General features: G+C 33.9%; 9 protein-coding genes and 2 non-coding genes across 11 annotated transcripts; 5 read left to right on the top strand and 6 right to left on the bottom strand.

Annotated features, from left to right (window-relative positions):
* Positions 1-141: 141 nt before the first annotated feature.
* NAEGRDRAFT_t108 lies at positions 142-222 on the bottom strand. The gene has a single exon. It is a non-coding gene; the product is annotated as a tRNA-Leu (tRNA).
* A 646-nt stretch (positions 223-868) lies between these two features.
* On the top strand, positions 869-2,230 carry NAEGRDRAFT_63548 (uncharacterized protein; the record flags this gene model as incomplete). Its single annotated transcript, XM_002681135.1, has 1 exon — positions 869-2,230. One exon carries the CDS (start codon positions 869-871, stop codon positions 2,228-2,230), a length of 1,362 nt encoding a protein of 453 aa, XP_002681181.1.
* A 321-nt stretch (positions 2,231-2,551) lies between these two features.
* NAEGRDRAFT_63547 (uncharacterized protein) lies at positions 2,552-3,781 on the bottom strand (the record flags this gene model as incomplete). Its single annotated transcript, XM_002680988.1, has 1 exon — positions 2,552-3,781. One exon carries the CDS (start codon positions 3,779-3,781, stop codon positions 2,552-2,554), a length of 1,230 nt encoding a protein of 409 aa, XP_002681034.1.
* Positions 3,782-4,011: 230 nt separating this feature from the next.
* NAEGRDRAFT_78467 (uncharacterized protein) lies at positions 4,012-6,233 on the bottom strand (the record flags this gene model as incomplete). Its single annotated transcript, XM_002680987.1, has 1 exon — positions 4,012-6,233. The coding sequence occupies one exon, from the start codon at positions 6,231-6,233 to the stop codon at positions 4,197-4,199; it is 2,037 nt and encodes a 678-aa protein (XP_002681033.1). The 3' UTR covers positions 4,012-4,196.
* Positions 6,234-6,527: 294 nt separating this feature from the next.
* Positions 6,528-8,969, top strand: NAEGRDRAFT_63545 (uncharacterized protein; the record flags this gene model as incomplete). Its single annotated transcript, XM_002681134.1, has 1 exon — positions 6,528-8,969. One exon carries the CDS (start codon positions 6,528-6,530, stop codon positions 8,967-8,969), a length of 2,442 nt encoding a protein of 813 aa, XP_002681180.1.
* Positions 8,970-9,121: 152 nt separating this feature from the next.
* NAEGRDRAFT_63544 (uncharacterized protein) lies at positions 9,122-9,718 on the top strand (the record flags this gene model as incomplete). The annotated part of the gene is made up of 2 exons (XM_002681133.1): positions 9,122-9,169; positions 9,338-9,718. 2 exons carry the CDS (start codon positions 9,122-9,124, stop codon positions 9,716-9,718), a joined length of 429 nt encoding a protein of 142 aa, XP_002681179.1.
* Positions 9,719-10,694: 976 nt separating this feature from the next.
* Positions 10,695-11,254, top strand: NAEGRDRAFT_35433 (rotamase domain-containing protein; the record flags this gene model as incomplete). The annotated part of the gene is made up of 1 exon (XM_002681132.1): positions 10,695-11,254. The coding sequence occupies one exon, from the start codon at positions 10,695-10,697 to the stop codon at positions 11,211-11,213; it is 519 nt and encodes a 172-aa protein (XP_002681178.1). The 3' UTR covers positions 11,214-11,254.
* Positions 11,255-11,365: 111 nt separating this feature from the next.
* Positions 11,366-13,000, bottom strand: NAEGRDRAFT_78465 (kelch motif family protein; the record flags this gene model as incomplete). Its single annotated transcript, XM_002680986.1, has 2 exons — positions 12,908-13,000; positions 11,366-12,869 (listed from the first exon to the last, which is right to left on the bottom strand). The coding sequence occupies exon 2, from the start codon at positions 12,752-12,754 to the stop codon at positions 11,366-11,368; it is 1,389 nt and encodes a 462-aa protein (XP_002681032.1). The 5' UTR covers positions 12,755-12,869; positions 12,908-13,000.
* A 152-nt stretch (positions 13,001-13,152) lies between these two features.
* Positions 13,153-13,241, bottom strand: NAEGRDRAFT_t107. Its single transcript has one exon. It is a non-coding gene; the product is annotated as a tRNA-Thr (tRNA).
* Positions 13,242-13,338: 97 nt separating this feature from the next.
* On the top strand, positions 13,339-14,805 carry NAEGRDRAFT_63541 (uncharacterized protein; the record flags this gene model as incomplete). The annotated part of the gene is made up of 1 exon (XM_002681131.1): positions 13,339-14,805. One exon carries the CDS (start codon positions 13,339-13,341, stop codon positions 14,803-14,805), a length of 1,467 nt encoding a protein of 488 aa, XP_002681177.1.
* Positions 14,806-14,878: 73 nt separating this feature from the next.
* Positions 14,879-16,066, bottom strand: NAEGRDRAFT_46510 (uncharacterized protein; the record flags this gene model as incomplete). Its single annotated transcript, XM_002680985.1, has 1 exon — positions 14,879-16,066. One exon carries the CDS (start codon positions 16,064-16,066, stop codon positions 14,879-14,881), a length of 1,188 nt encoding a protein of 395 aa, XP_002681031.1.
* Between the last annotated feature and the right edge of the window lie 392 nt (positions 16,067-16,458).

Genomic DNA, 16,458 nt, shown 5'->3' with positions numbered 1-16,458 from the left:
ATGTCATCATAATCGATTGTCTTTGTGAATACATATAATGAAGGCACAATATTTACATAATATATACTAGACATCATCTGGAAGGTAATGCAATTAACAAGTTCGGTAAACCTCTCAAGGAAAAATTTTAGGAGACAAAACTGCAGAAGGTGGGATTTGAACCCACGAAGCTTGCGCAGTAGAACTTGAGTCTACCCCCTTTGACCACTCGGGAACCCCTGCTTCACATTAAGGTTCAACAACGCCTTAATGTGTTCAATTTATCAAGTTTAGAATCAAAGATATGACAAGATTGACTCTTACTTTTTCAAATTGAGTATTTACAAATATTCATCTTTGAAAAATAACTTATCAAAAAATTGTATAAAACAAACAGTTCATTGTTTAGTCACTATTCGGTTAAAATAACATCCTTTCGATTATACCAATTCTAACCTTAACATTATCATATTAATAATTTGTCTTGCTTGTGGTTTTGAGCTTTGCCATTTTGTCAGTTTCTGCCAAAAGATCAAAACATTCTTTCGTAAGGTACTTCCTCTTCCGTTTCAATTCCTTCTCTCTTTCTTCATAAATTCCTTCTTCATTCCTCTTTTGGTTCCTTACCAGCTGTTATTCCAAAAAGTCAACCATCTGCCATTCTTTGCCAATCAAAGAACTACTTTTGGACTACATAGAAATCCATCATTCCTGGCAATCCAACAAGATCACTTCCAAACACTGAAGCCAACTTTATGGAACAACACTTGGGCCGTAATAAATAACTATGTGTTCTGTTGCTGCATTTAAAAATCATTATTTTAGTTTTTTTTAAAATTGTAATTATGAACCTTAAAATGAGCGCGAAAATTCATCGTAAGCAAAAAAAATGGCAAAACCTCTAGTCAACCCTTCACTGAGTGTTTTTCTCCATTCCTCATCACATTCGATTAATTCGATGAATTGGAAGTGTCGGCGGAATAATTTTAATTTATTATTAATTATAATATTCATGATGGAAATAATATATTGTGGAGTGGTAGAATCATCATCTTCCGAAATGTTGGGACAATGGAAATGTAAATCATCGAGTGCTTCCTTGATTGGAAAGTTAGGATCAAAATATGAAATATTTAAAAATCCAAAGATGCCATCTGTAGAATGTGAAAGGGTCATTCTGCCCGATAACACAGTTCCTCTTCCTGTGGAAGAGTTTTGGCATGTGGAGGATTATCCAACCATTGCCTTCCCTGAAATTAGTGATTTGAGTTTATTGGATGTTTGTCAATCGTTTAAAATTGTGGAAGAGAGAAATAATTTGACATGCATTGATTTGTGTGAAAATTATGCATACAATCGAAGTGAGATATTTGATTTTATTAATTATTGTAAATATTGTAGTAATGCAAAAGGATACAAATCATTTAATGAGAGAATTGAAAATAATAATTGTAAAAATTCAAATGCTACAATACGATCCATGTTGGAGGATTTTCCGAGAGATGCTAGATTTTGTGGACATAGTAACTTTGGAGTGCCATTCATTTCACCATATCTAGATTATTCATACTTGTGCTATTGTGTGAATTCTAACATGTTTGGTATGGGGTGCAAAAAGAGAGCTCTTACCGAATTTATTATAGATTTCACTGCATACACTGGGATAATTTCATTTTCAGCTCTATCTCTTTTCATTCTTTTTTCTTCCCTCATTCCAAAGCTTATCAATTTACTTCAAAAGGATAGGGATAGAAATCAATACTCTTTGATGAAATTACTACCATCCCTTGCCATATTTTTGGCTTCTGTTTTGAGAGTATTATCTCTAGTTTTCGAATTGCTGAATTTGATATCAGCATTTAGATATTTGGCTACCATTTCAGAATTTGTGAATTATTTTGCACTTATTCCAATTCTAGTTAACTTGTATGGCCTGATGAAGTATGTCAAGACACAAAAGAAACCAAACTCCATCCTCTCCTATTGTCTAACATTTTCAATATTTATTATTTTAATTACTTGTTGTGTTCTGATTAGTGCAATATTCCAATTTACTGTGGGTCCACTTTACATGGTTATTGGGTGGATTTCAGTTTCTTGGGCCATTGAATTCCTTATTCATGCCGCTTGCTTTGTATTCCTACTGATAATCTATTTTACTCTAAAGAAAATTTCAGATGTCTCAGCATTTAGCACAAAGGTAAGTTTCCATTTTCTTCATTTTTATGATTTTTACTGTATGTTAAATTAGTATTTCAAATTGGGTGCCTTTTGCCTTGCAATTTTACAAGGGTTCACAGCAATTGATTTAAATTTATTGGCTGCCAAACTAACAGATGAAATAACTCTCTATTCCTTACTGAGATCATGTGCCATTGTTATGGCGTTTGTATTTTCTTCATCTGTTTTATACTATGAATTCAATAAGGAAGATTTCACTTTTGTCAAGAGATTCCAGAAGAAGGGCAATGTAGATGATAAGAGTGTTTCACTAATCTCATCAACTTCTGAAGAGGGTGACAATAGTGTAAACAATTCGGGAAAATACTATTCATTATAATTTGGATGTTTATTAATCCATTTCTTTATACTTTTGTCTTCTTGATCTAGCACAAGCAAACACCAAGGCAATAAGGGTAATAGCATTTGTGAAAGCCAATGTTGGTGTTGAAACTAGGAAGGCAATATATGACTCTTCTGAACTTTTCAGATATTCAGAAGCACAAATATTTCTTTGAGAGTTATCACAAGCTCTACACCAATTGGTAACTATTGAGTCTCGAGTAATATGCTTTTCAAACTCGGTGAGGGGACAAAATTCTGTATTGCAGCCCAAGGAGGTTAATTTGAGAGGTGTACTTGTATCATTGTACTGCTTTCCGTGGACAATTCTGACAGCTGCAGTACCGTCAGTCATTTCGTGTAATTCCAAGGCCAACCAGGCACCATAATTTGGTTGATATCCCAAAAATGGATAATCATTTGTTAATTTCAAACTAGCAGCGAGAGATTGAAGAGTTGTGTCGTGGGCACTGTAGTGAATATACTTGTATTTGGTTGTACTGTCCATGTTTGATTTGAGAGTCTTGATCAATTCACTACTTCCTTCTTTTCCAATGACATTATAATTATAGATCATTAAAAGAAAATTATTTCTAATGGAATCTATGACTTCCCAATTTTCATTAACCCATCTAATTGATAATAAATCATGTGATCTCTGCACTGTCAGTAAATCAAATAAAACTCCAATATTTCCATCATTTGGTTGTGCTTTCCATCCTGTTTCGTTATATAATTTATCAATGACTACCCTATGCTTTTTGAAAAAATCGATGTATCCCTTTGATGATCTTATAATACTCATTCTATTCAAAACTGTATTACAAAATGAAAATCCAAGTAACAAAGAGTCCATATCCTCAGAAACAGTATGAATAGGAACTGCCTGTGTTCCGTTCGGTAATGCAAAAACTTCCCGTCCCATATCATGAGCATCCTTATAATTAACGATAGCTCTTCTTCCAGTTCCTTCTTTAAATAAGCCCATTGAAATGGACCACATACTCATCAATGTTCTATCCAAATCCGTCGATCTAAAACTATACTGTTTTGATTCATAATGTGGAACAATTCCCTTGATTTTAGTCTTTGAATTTACATCAATATATCTATCATAGATAACATCACCAAGTTGATTACATTGGTGTTGTCCTAACCCAGTTAAATCTCCCAAATTTAAATCAGCCAACTTGGGGAAATCAACAGGATCCTTCGGAATAGTCAGAGGTGATATTGGCATACGATCGCAATGTCTCGAAATTACCTGAACCTGTATTATACCTTCGGATGTCACTGTATCATCAGCCCGAAGAAAATCACAAAAATTCACCATTACAATCATGATGATGGCAATTATTATCAACAGAGAAGATGATACACTCCTAAAAACCTTCTCTTCTTTTAAGATGAAAACCCCTCCGCACAACTTTGAGCATTTTTTTTAATTTATAAATTTGAATTTAAGTTTTATGAAAATGGATGACTAATGAAAAAGAATGTATTAATTTAAAGTATGCAAAAGCTCAAACTTAGTTTCTTCTATTATTTAGAACATCATATACAATGCTTACTAAATTACCAAGAGTATTGTTAGAGATCAATTAATTGTAATGTTGATTGAATAATAAATAAAAGATTTAACCCACAGTTTTATTTTAACTGTTGGCACATGGAATTCCTTGAGTATTGTCTGGACCTCCCAATACCCAAAAGTTGAGAATAATGTAGCACCACACACCAAATACCTGTGAAAGGAAGTAAAACATTGGTCGAATGAGAACATCCCACTTGAGTTGATTTAGTACAAAGTGGAAACAAGCGTAACAAACAAGTAAGGAGAAGAAACCATGAATCTTGAATACCATATACCAATGTGTCTTGATGAGATATGCCAAAACTAAATATCCAGGTAAGCTCAATAAGGTGTGATAGGTTTCAGAAAGGTATGGAATATAGACAAAGTTTTTCAAAACAGTTGTGATATAACATAATACAACTGGAATGAGAACCATGCACCTCACAACATGTTCTTTTGTAAATAATTTTTCATGTCCTAAAATGTCTCTTACTAATTTCTTTCTAAGAGAAACTGGTAACATTTCTGTTGAGTGTGGTATCAGAGAGGAATAATCCAATTTTGTTTTGGTTATAATAGACTTGGTGAAGGAGAGTTGATCCTCATTTTGGATAGACAAGGAATATTGTCTAAGAGCTGATTTTGTGAGGGGCCGTATCAATAGCAGTGAAATGATAATGACAAGAATTGAAGCTCCAAATATTCCAAGAGTCCACTGTGAAAAATTTTCTCCAATACCTTCAATATAAATATTTCTTCGAGAGGGAGCAAAGAATTTGGAAGGAGCTGCTGAAAAGGAAAACAAGTTGAGCTTGTAAAAAGGAGGAAAGACTGGGAAAACGTATGAAGATAAGAATAAAAATGTCATAATTCCAAACGGAAGCAAAAATAGTAAGTAATAGTTGGCCTCTGTAAAGAAAAACCATTTCTTCAAGTTTCTCTTATGGTATAAATAACTTAATAAAATAGGTCTATAAATAGTTAAATGATTAGCAGGATCATAATTACTCGAATCTTGTTGAGATGGAATGACAATTTCATCGCTCGGAGTATTTGGTGGATTGTCTGTATTTTGAGTAGTGGCATCATCATTTTCTTGAAGGGTAACTTCTTCGGATGGTTCATGCTTGATTTGTTTGACTATATGATTTGAATGGAACTCGTATTGATAATAGGAAAGAATATTGACAGTGTCTTCACATTTTCTTGTTTTGATAAATTGAATCCAAAAACCTCCACAATTACTGACACTGAAAAACTGTCTATTCACAAGAGAGGACTTTAGAACAACATCATCAAAGTCAAGATATGTTAAAATTTTGTAAATTAGCTCATCTGGAAGGAAATAACTATCATTCACATTTGAACAAGAATTGAAAAACCACTCATTATCAATATCACCTCGTTCGGAACTAAACTCACTTCCTTGATCACTTAATGTTCTAACCTTTGTTGTTGAAAGTGAATCATCATTTTCAGGAATGTAGTGATGTAAATAGTGTTGATCTGGTAAATTAGATGGTGCTAAATTAAAGTTTTTTCTTGCAACAGCATCAACTCCTTTAACTAATTGCATCATGTGACTGTGATGATCGTTCAAGTCGTCAAGAAAAAGGCTTTGACTATTCCTTGATGGTTCCAATGATGTTTTCAAAGTCCCAGCAGTTTGATTTGGAATAGTTTGAATTTCTGGGAATTCGTCCAATGTTTCATGTTGTGTAGTAGAACCTCGACTCTGACTTGTTGTGATTTGATTATTCTCATCATTAAATTGATTAGGAGAAACATCATCGAATACCATATTCGATTCCGTAATATGATCATCACTACCCTGATGCAAATCTTGACTGCTACTACTAGCCAAGGCTGTGTTACTTTGTTCATTCACAACTGTACAATCCTCTTCATCATCATTCACAATAAAACTCTCATCCGAATAAGAAAATGTAGAATTAATCCAACATTCTCTGCCACCAATCAATATTCTGCCATTGTTACTACTACTAGAAAGTCCTAACCTCCTCGTAAGTATTGAACAAGTATCGGCTACCTTCTGCTGACTCTTCATTAGCTGTTGGTTGTTTTTTGATGTTTCACTGCTTTGAGAAAGCAGCATTTTTTCCGATTGTGTTTTTTTATGTCCTCCAAGCAATTGCGAACTGAGGAGCCGTTTTGGTCGATACTATTGATGATTCTTATTACTGTGTGTAGTGACCATCATGAGCAACATTTGGTTTTTTAGATTTTCAAGTAAGCTGCCTCCAACTCTCTTGTAAATTATGTTGTTAGAATAAATGGTGATGGTGAACAAAGAAGGCAAATTTGCAATTTCAATTTTGATGATGGAAGTTCTCTATGCGGAGTTTTTACGGCACAGAAAAAATATTTGAAATCATGTTCTCTCAATGAGATGAATGGTTTTATTATCGGAGGAAGACAACAAAATGATCATCAGCACAAGGAGAAGAGAAATTATTTACTAATTAATGGCAGGGTAAAGAGAGAAAATTCTCTACAAGATTTGATTGTTGAATGGAGTAGCAGAGTGGAAGGAAAATTGGAAGGAAAGAGCAGAATATTTGTCATCGGAGAGAGGATTGAAGAATTGGCAAATTATTTGGCATTGTCAACAAGTTTTATTGAACAATTTGAAAAACGATGGAATTTAAAGAGAAAGGAATTGGAAGAATTATTTATGAAATTGGTTAGCGAAAGGAAATTTACATCAAAATTCCTGATGAAATATCTAAGTATGCAAAATGATGAAAATAATGGCATACAAAAGAGTGAAAGAAAAATTCAGAGAAATGCTCAATACTCAACCTCGGATCATATTTCTAAAAATTTAAAATCCTTGCAAAGTGAATATTACAAAATAATCGATGTTTTGAGGAAGAATGGTGTTACCAATCCTGGTCAATATATTGAAAGTCATCAGGAAATATTACAAAGACTTTATGGAACGAGTAAGGAACGTAATTTGGTCTTGAACTCGATTATTTCCACTGAGAACCCTCTTTCCATTGGTTCTAATATTCAAATGGACTATAACACGCGAGAGGATTTGAATGATAGTACTTTTCGAGCACCAGAAGAGGAGGAAGGATTCATGAGGTGTTTCTTGCAAAAGTTTGATGATTCATTCAACCTGCATGAATTGAAAGTTGGAGAAATGGATGTGATAGATTTGGAAATACTTATTCGCTCACCAGCCATTACTCCACAATCCGTTCTCAACCACCACGTAAACGTACCCATTGGATTTATTTCAAAACATTTGAATGAAATATCTATCCACCAAAGAGTAAGCCCAATCTGCAGTAAGGTAAAAGTAACAATTGACCAATGTTGGAATGAAATGGAAAAGATTTTGGAAGGTCAACTGGGACATGAAGTGATATCAAACTGGAAACTGAAAGATATTTTGAGAGCCTATACAATTGGAAAGACCATTACGGATTCTCATTCAAACCTGTTAGACTCTCTAAATGACATGTTTACATTCTTTCAAAGCACAACTATAACTGGGTCTAAGGAAAAAGTAGATGCCAAATATTCTAAGCTTTGTGAAGAAGTATCACAATTGGACAAGTATCGTGACTTGTACCATCACATATTCCAATTTAATTCTGAGGCCGTTCATCTAATCAATAGAGTAGTACAAAAATTCTTCAAGGAATCCGAAGAAGCCAGAGAATTCAAAACTTCACAAGTGAAACAACAAGCAAAACACAAACTCAGCATGTATAATCATTTACACAGACTTGCCAGATATCTGTTACAAAAACCGTCCTATTCGTTTCTGGATAATGACAAAGATGAAAGTGGAATAGCTTTCTTTGAGATGCACGACCAGTCGATAGAAAAAAGAAGAGAACTAGCTCGAAATTTCATTTCCAACCCCTCATCATCCTCCCTACATCAAAGAGATGAACATATCAATACTAGCATTGTGGAAATACAACAATTAATATCCAACATGTTGAACAAGTCCCTTAGCACATCTGATATTAAGACACTACAAGAATCAGTCTCCTCCTATGAAGATAATGTAGAAATTGCAAAGGGAAATACAGATCTCTTCCCCCAGAAAGGAATCTCCCACCTTGCTCAAACATTAGAGTCAAGATTTAACAAGTTGAATAATGTTCAGCATATTGAATCGTCAAACACAGAATCTTCACCAGAGCAAAATTTTCCATCAATCACTTCAATAAGGAAACAGGTTATGAATTTCCTTACCACATTTGTTTTGAAATCCAGCATAGGTAAGGACACAGAGGAACATCTGGTCGGAATATTTGGATGTATGTCTCCAATTCCTGAAAGTGAATTAACTCTATACAGGCTCATGACCTATGACTATCAACGAGCAAGACTATTCAAAATCTTGACAGACAAGGGTGTACATCTCCTACCTCAAACCCATCTCCTCATCAAAGACCTTGTCTCTGAAAAGTATACATGGTTAAGTACCAGTCAAAAGTTGAAACATTATAAGGCTGCCTACTGTGAAGCTCATTATTTTAACGAGATGAGCCAGGAAGAGATTACCACCTATGAAGATATTCTACTGAGAGCGGTTCCACTTTTAATAAGGAGAGGGCAAGACATTAGCTCCAATTACACACTACATGATAGAATTTCCTCATTGAAAGATCTCATCAAAAGAACAAGACTCAACCTCAAACACTCCAAGCAATCGCTACAATATCCATCCCTTGTATTGCTCAAATTTCTCTACCATAACACTTCTCAAATTGAGCAGAAAGAATTAATCTTTTCGAAATGGAATCAATTTCATCCAAGTCATTTCAAATACATTCTAACATCACCCAATAACAATCGATAACTATATCTTGGAAGTGTTCAATAAAAAACAATCCATTATTCAATTACCCAATCATATTTGTTTTAGAGAAAGGATCACTGTAATTTCCAACAACAGTTTAAGCTTCTATTAATATACTCGAGAACATTCAGAAGAAAAATACAGAAAACAAAATGAAGGTTAAGCTTTTTATGATTCCTAAGGAAAAGGTAAATAATCAAGTTTTTCAATAATTCTAACATATGGTGATCGTTGATTTGTTGATAATTATTGATCAATTGATTTATTTGTTGTTTGGTTTTTGGATCGGAATGGAACATCATCGTTTTTGGAAAATTAATAACTTTACATCAAACAACAATTTTGTAATCATCTATATATTCAATTAGGTTGCTTGTGTCGAAGAATCAGCATCTTTAGAACAAGCTAGCAAGATTATTGTGGAAAAGCACATCGGAAGTGTTGTTGTGGTCAATTCACTTCATGATCCTGTTGGAATTATCACAAAAACTGATTTGGTGAAGGCAGGTTTCGTTGAAGGTCTTCCTTCCTCTACACCAGTCACTCAAATCATGCATAAACAACTCGAATTTTGTAATGAAGAAATTGAGAGAGATCAAGTTGCTGAATTGTTGATGAAGAAGAGTATTCATCACCTCTTAGTTAGAAACAAACATAATGAATGGACTGGCTTGACAACTTCCATGGATGTTGTAACAGAGGCAGCTCTTGATGCTAAGGCATTCCCTTGGGTAAGAAATCACAAATAAGAAGAAATTGATCATTCTCCTTGTATTATTGCTTGTAAAATAAAAACAAAAATTCCATTATATTCTATAGGGAGCCAAATTCAATAACAATGATCATTAGAATGAACATTCCATTGAAACTGGCCTCAATTTAAATATCTTAAATAATCTCTATTAAATAATTAAATAATATTAAAGAACACAGAAATAAAAAATGGGCGGACATCGTATGAATTATCCAAAGGACGTTTGGACACCAACTGGTGGCTACTACACCAATTCTAAGAATGCTAGCAGAAATTTCAAGTTTGCCGTTCTCGGTTTGTTCTTGGTTGCTATTCCTGTTTTCAAGATTAGTTCCACTTTCGAGGTATGTTTTTAAATTGTCATCATCAATAGGAACGAGCGCTTTTTATTATCACCATCATTACCATCATGAATTACACTTCATCAACAATATTATTATTGAACATTTTGTGGTTTTATCGTGGAATTAATATTTAAATGAATTAATATTATTATTATTGAACATTTTGTGGAATTAAAATTGAACAACAACAGAGAAGACCAGTTGCTCCTCGTTATCCAATTCCATCAGAACGTTGGTCTCCATATCCACAAGACTACAAGAGAGATTAAATTTAGTAAATTATTATATCATGGGAATTTCAAAATCTTTTTAGGATGAGTGAATAATTATTGGGAGTGGAATTGGAATCAAGATGAAACTCTATCGTAGAATTATCTTGTTTCATTCTCCTTCTTTTCGTACACACGAGTAATATTATAAAATCATCATCATATATTTATCTATAAATTAATTTTCTTTATATTTATTATTATAATAATAATATTCCTTCATCAAAAGAAAAACAAAATTACGTGATGATCATGTTTTTACAAGCCATCTTGTTCTTCTTCTCCTAATACTTTGTTTCAAACAATATTTGTAGCCGTTACAATTCAATCTATTATTAATATTAATAAATAAGAAAAAATGTCTAATCTTCCTTCTGTACCTGAGGGCTGGAGAGTTAAAGAATCCTCAAGCAGACCAGGCGTTTTCTACTACATCAACAAATTTACCAACGAAACACAATGGGAAAAACCAACAAAATCAGCCAAACCACTCGTCAATAATAATAATACTAATAATAATAATGATGATGGTGAGCAAGTCAAGGTTAGCCACTTGTTGATTAAACATAATCAATCTAGGAATCCATCATCATGGAAGGAAAAGAATATTACACGATCGAAAAAGGATGCTACGGAAATATTGGAAGGATTGAGAGAGGATATTTTCAATGCTGAAGATATGGCTGAAAAATTCCAAGAATTAGCCTCCGTCCATAGTGATTGTAGTAGTGCAAAGAGAGGAGGTGATCTTGGCTTCTTTGGACGTGGTCAAATGCAAAAACCATTCGAAGATGCTTCATTCCGTTTAAAGATTGGAGAATTGAGTGATATTGTTTCAACTGACTCTGGAGTTCACATCATCTTGAGAACTGGTTAAATAAAAATCTAGGTGGTCATGTCAATTTCAAATTCATACTATTTCATAATTGTTATTTGTATCGTTGTGTTTTATATTTGAGTCCAATAAATGAAATATTTCAAACATTATTGAAAGGCTTAATATTTTGAATATTCTTGATTTTATTTTCTTTACAATAACTTTACGTCGATATCTGAAAAAAGTGATGAATTAACCAACTTTTCGAGATTCTTAGTATATGTTCTTTGATTGACAATTAATTCCCAAACTTCGTTCAATTTTCCTTTGGTATCATTACCTCCAAAGACAAGAATCTTGTCAAACTTTGGTCCAATTGTTTTACCAGTTGTAACAACTGTCATATTTCCACCTGTTCTAGGAGTTGGCTTGATTGGATGTTTCTTTAAGAATGGAGTAAGAGGGGATGGTAATGGAGAAGCATCTGTCATGTCATCATTTTGCATAGCATGTTGTGCTTGAACTGGAGGGAAGGATGGTTCATTAGTTTCTTCAACACCAGCCATATCATCATCATTTAGTACAAGAGTGCTATTATCATCCTCAGAATAGTCACCAACCTGCATTAAATTCCATTGATTATTCAAAAAGTCAAATTGCCACACTTCATTAATCTTTTGTTTACCATTTCTACCTCCAAATAAAAACATTCTATCAGTGTCATATATAACTGCATTAGGGAACATTCTTGGCTCAGGTTCTATTAACACCAAGTTGGAAGGAATTGGTTTTGTTGGATCACGTTCAGCTTCTTTCAATTCTTCACTCTTATTTGGTTTGATTTTAGTCCATCTTTCCACTTCGAGATCAAATCTATACAAGTGATTAAAGCACACCTTATCAGTACCTCCACCAAATAAAATCATACTCTTTCTATGTACACAACAAGCATGTGATCTACTTGCTGGTGGTCTTTCGTCACTTTCTTCAAGAGCAACTTTCCTCCAATGCAATGTCTGTAAATCCAAAATGTACATATCTTGCTTTAAATCTTCTAATTCTTCTCCTATTCCTCCAAAAACAAGCATTTGATTATCAATAACAACAGCACTATGATTTGAACGAAGTGATGGAATAGATCCTTTTTGCTTATCTGTAAGATTAATCCACTTTTCTGTTTTGCAATTAAATTTCCAAAGATCATTTATCAATGAATCACTACTCCAACCAGCATACAATATAAGAGCAGAGTGTGGTTCTTGATTTTCTGCAATAGTACTAGTGGCATAACTTAATTCTCCAATCATTTGTCCTCTCTCAACACCAACAAGTGAAGATCCAACTACTGGTTTTGGTCTTGGAATTTTAGCATCCTCTTCAGGTACATCGGAATGAATACCTGCTCTTCTCCAAGAGTTTGTATTGCAATTGTAGACATCAAATTCCTTTGAAGGTATGTGATCACCTAAGTGATTATTACTTCCTCCAAAGACATACATAAGTGGAGTTCCAGGAATATTGGCAGCACAATGTCCTGCTCTTATTGTTACTTGTCCGGAATTTCTCAATTTCCACTTTACTTTCAAATCACTTCTAACCATTTTGAATATATTCTCTCTCGATTATTAAATAATAATAATTAAATATTAAATATTTATATATGTACTATCAAAAATTCCTCCGTTGTGATGTTATTGTTCTTTTTGTTGTTTATACAATCAGAGCAGACAATGATGATGGTGATCACACAATACTACTATTAGCAAAAAAAGGCTTTGAAATGTTTGCGAAACAATCAAAAAGCCTACTACAATGAGTGTGTTTTCAACCACAGATAGTGATGATGTATTTTTTTTGGTAGTTTTATGAAAGCCTTGTCTGGATACAACCAAGGAAGGCTTGAAAATGATCAGCCGAAGTTATTATGATAATAAAGAATATGTTGGTTACTGATTGCCATACTAGTAAACAGAATGTAAAAAAATATGAAAATGACAAAAGGCGACTGAGGGAATTGAACCCTCGACCCTCAGTTATCTCAGCATTTCTGCCTACAAGACTGATGCACTGCCACTGTGCTAAGCCGCCTTACGATCATCTTAAAAAGATATGAATACGTATAAGAACTAAATTGAGGAACTAACATTGAAACAAGAACTTCTTTGTTAAAAACTTTACAAAAAAAATGACAACACATTGCACAATTTTGCTTTTAGATACAAACTGTTCATCACGAATTTTACGAGAAAAATATGACCTGGAAAGAAAGGCTCTCAAGGCAATTCCCTTCTTTTCCGAAATTGCCCAACTATTCGAATTTGATCCGATCATGTATGGACTGGCATTGGAGAGGATGAAGTTGGATAATTTATTCATCTCTGAGTGTATGAGAAACAATGAAGAGATTATGCTGAAGGCTATCCGATTGGATTTTTGTAGAATTTATGATGCAAGTAATGAATTGAAGAAAAATCGAGAATTTGTGATGAAGGCTTTGAGAGTGAATGGGAGAGCTTTTGAACTGATGGTAAACGAGTTGCGAAACGATCAAGAATTGGTACGATTGGCTATTGAGAATGGATGTGGAGATGCCTTGGAGTTTGCAAATGAAGATCTTAGGTCGGATAGAGAATTAGTGTTGAAAGCTATCAGAAATTCGATGAGTGCTTTTTCACATTGCAGCAAGGAATTGAAAAATGATAGAGAGGTAGTTTTTGAGGCTGTCAAAAAGAACCCAATTATTACAATAATGACCATTCCAGAAAATATGAAAAAAGATAGAGAAATTTTGTTAAATGCTGTCAAACTTGATGGAACTTCTATTCAATTTGCCGCAAAATATGTTAAACAAGATAGGGAAATACTCTTGGAATCAATTGGACCTAATTATGTTGCAGGATTTCTACTGGCAAGTCCAGAAATACAGAACGACAGAGAATTTGCTCTTCAAGCCGTTAAAAGAAATGGAAAAGTGCTTGGTAGAGTTCCTCATCAATTTAGAAAGGACAAAGAGATAGTATTAGAGGCAGTAAAACAATGTGGAGATGCACTAAAGGATGCTGACGAATCACTCAAACAGGATGTGGAAATTGTGACAGCAGCTATTACTCAAGAGGGATGCGCTTTCAAATATGCTCACGAAAGTTTAAGGAGAGATAGAGATTTGGTTTACTTGGCAGTTTCCTCTAATGGGTATGCTCTGGGTTATGCTGCTCTTCCAAGTTTAAAATCAGATGTTGAAATCATCAAGAAAGCTATCAAAATCAATCCCAGAGCTATAACCTATTCAACAGATTTGATCAAAGAAAAAGAGTTTATTTTGGAGGCAATCGATATTAATCCAAGAGTTGCTGAATATGCTGCTGACGAGTTAAAGCAGGACAGAGATGTCATTTTGGCATATTTCAAACACAATACTCTTGCTATATTGGAATGCCCAGAAATTGTGAAACAGGACAGAGAATTCGTACTGGAAGCAGTGAAACTTAATGGATCTGCATTCTTTGAATGTGGAACTTACTTTAAGCACGATAGAGAAATTATCATGGAAGCATTAATGACCTATAATTTTATTACAAGAGACGAGTACAATTACCTCTTGAAGGATCGTACTTTCCTCATACAAATGATTGAAAAAATCAATTCTCGATAATTCAATAATTTCATTCTCTAACAATGCAGAAAATAGGATAGATACTTTTTATCAAAATTGTGCTCTAGTTTATTTACAAGTTTTGTGCAATAACTGCAGAAACGAAATCGTCACCAAACAAGTGATAATAATCAGCATTAACAACATTCATCTTAGAATCTGGAAGATCATTCGAAATCCATGTTGGAATCACTCCATAATTCATTGTTGCCAATTCCTTCACTGATTTTGGAGATTCGAATAATCCATTGACCATCATATTCAAATCTGGAGTCATTACAATTTGGGAGACGAATCCATATCGGAAATCAGTTCTAGAGTTCAACTCGACAAGAATTTCAGTTTTGAGAGATGTCATATCTTGCTTGTTGGCCCAACGAGTGTCAATTTTCCAACTTGGGAAGAGATTAAATTGAGAGCCATAGTTAATTACAGTTGCAGTGTGGACATAATAGAAGAATACTCTTTGACTGGTTGTGAAAATTTGATTGAGTGTGCTATTTGTAGTGAATTGGGAAGGATTAATCAACAAGTCACTTCCTAAAATGGTTCTACTCATGTTAACGAATTCCAAATGATCATTTTGTGTGGAAAATCCATACAAGTGATTGAAATCCAAAGTAACAATTTCCTTCTTATTTTCATTCAAGAATTGTTTAACTTGTCTCAAGACATTTGCAATTGTCACACTGACAATTCCATGACAAGCAACATACTTTGTTTCAGCGGTTGTTCCAGTACTTTGCTTACAAACCCTCAAATCCAAATGTCTAATACCATGATTCAACTGTTGATAAATTGAACATTCTTGATTCTTGAACCAAGGAGCAACAAATTGCTTAACACGTTGAGTGTTCAAACCATAAGCTTGGAAGATTTGAACCAATTGTGGAATTAATAGCATACTTGGATCAGATAGAGTGTCAGAACTGTAATCTTGACTTGTTGAGACGTTGTAGGTGGCCGAATCGTGAGTGGCTGGAATTTTCAATTTGGTAATTGGTGTATTTCCAATTTTGGAGAGTAAATCTTGCATCCATCTCTTGCCCTTGACAACTCCATTGACAGAATTGAAATGGAAGTTGAATTCTTGTTGGCAGATCAGGGAGGAATCTTGATTGTTTCCATGATGAGAATGGTCACAATCTCTGTCAGTCATGGCTCTTAATTGGAGAAGTCTTTGTTGAGTGAATTTCTTAGTGATGGAAGAAGGAATGGAGTGTTGAATAACAGTGGAGCCGTAGAGTTTGTTTCTCAACATGGTGCCTAGATAGGTATTCTTAAAGTCAAAGCTAATGACCTTTGTTAAAGTATTCGAAAGATTAAAGGATTCGACTTGAATTGAGCCAATAGAAAGAATCAAGGCCAAGACAAGCAAGATTGCAAGCTTGAAAGCAACAGTTTTCATCATTGTTATTTGTATTGTTTTTTTTGGTTTGTTTGAATATCTTAATGAGCCACTCTACTTGCTATTTATACGAAAGTTAATCTTACAACCAGTTCATCAATCCTTATCAAGCATACAAAAGTATTAGAAAACACCATAAGTTCAAGAGACAATGTCAGTTTTCTTGGACGATTAGAGCTGACGCTTGATACAACTTTCAAACTAGACTAAATTTCATAAAATTGTAAACTAAACTTACCTCTTCA

This window comes from Naegleria gruberi (assembly GCF_000004985.1).
Source record: "Naegleria gruberi genomic scaffold NAEGRscaffold_7, whole genome shotgun sequence".
Taxonomy (NCBI): Eukaryota; Heterolobosea; class Eutetramitea; order Acrasida; family Naegleriidae; genus Naegleria; species Naegleria gruberi.
Note: the sequence above shows the minus strand (reverse complement) of the source record. Positions and strands in the feature narration are given on the sequence as shown.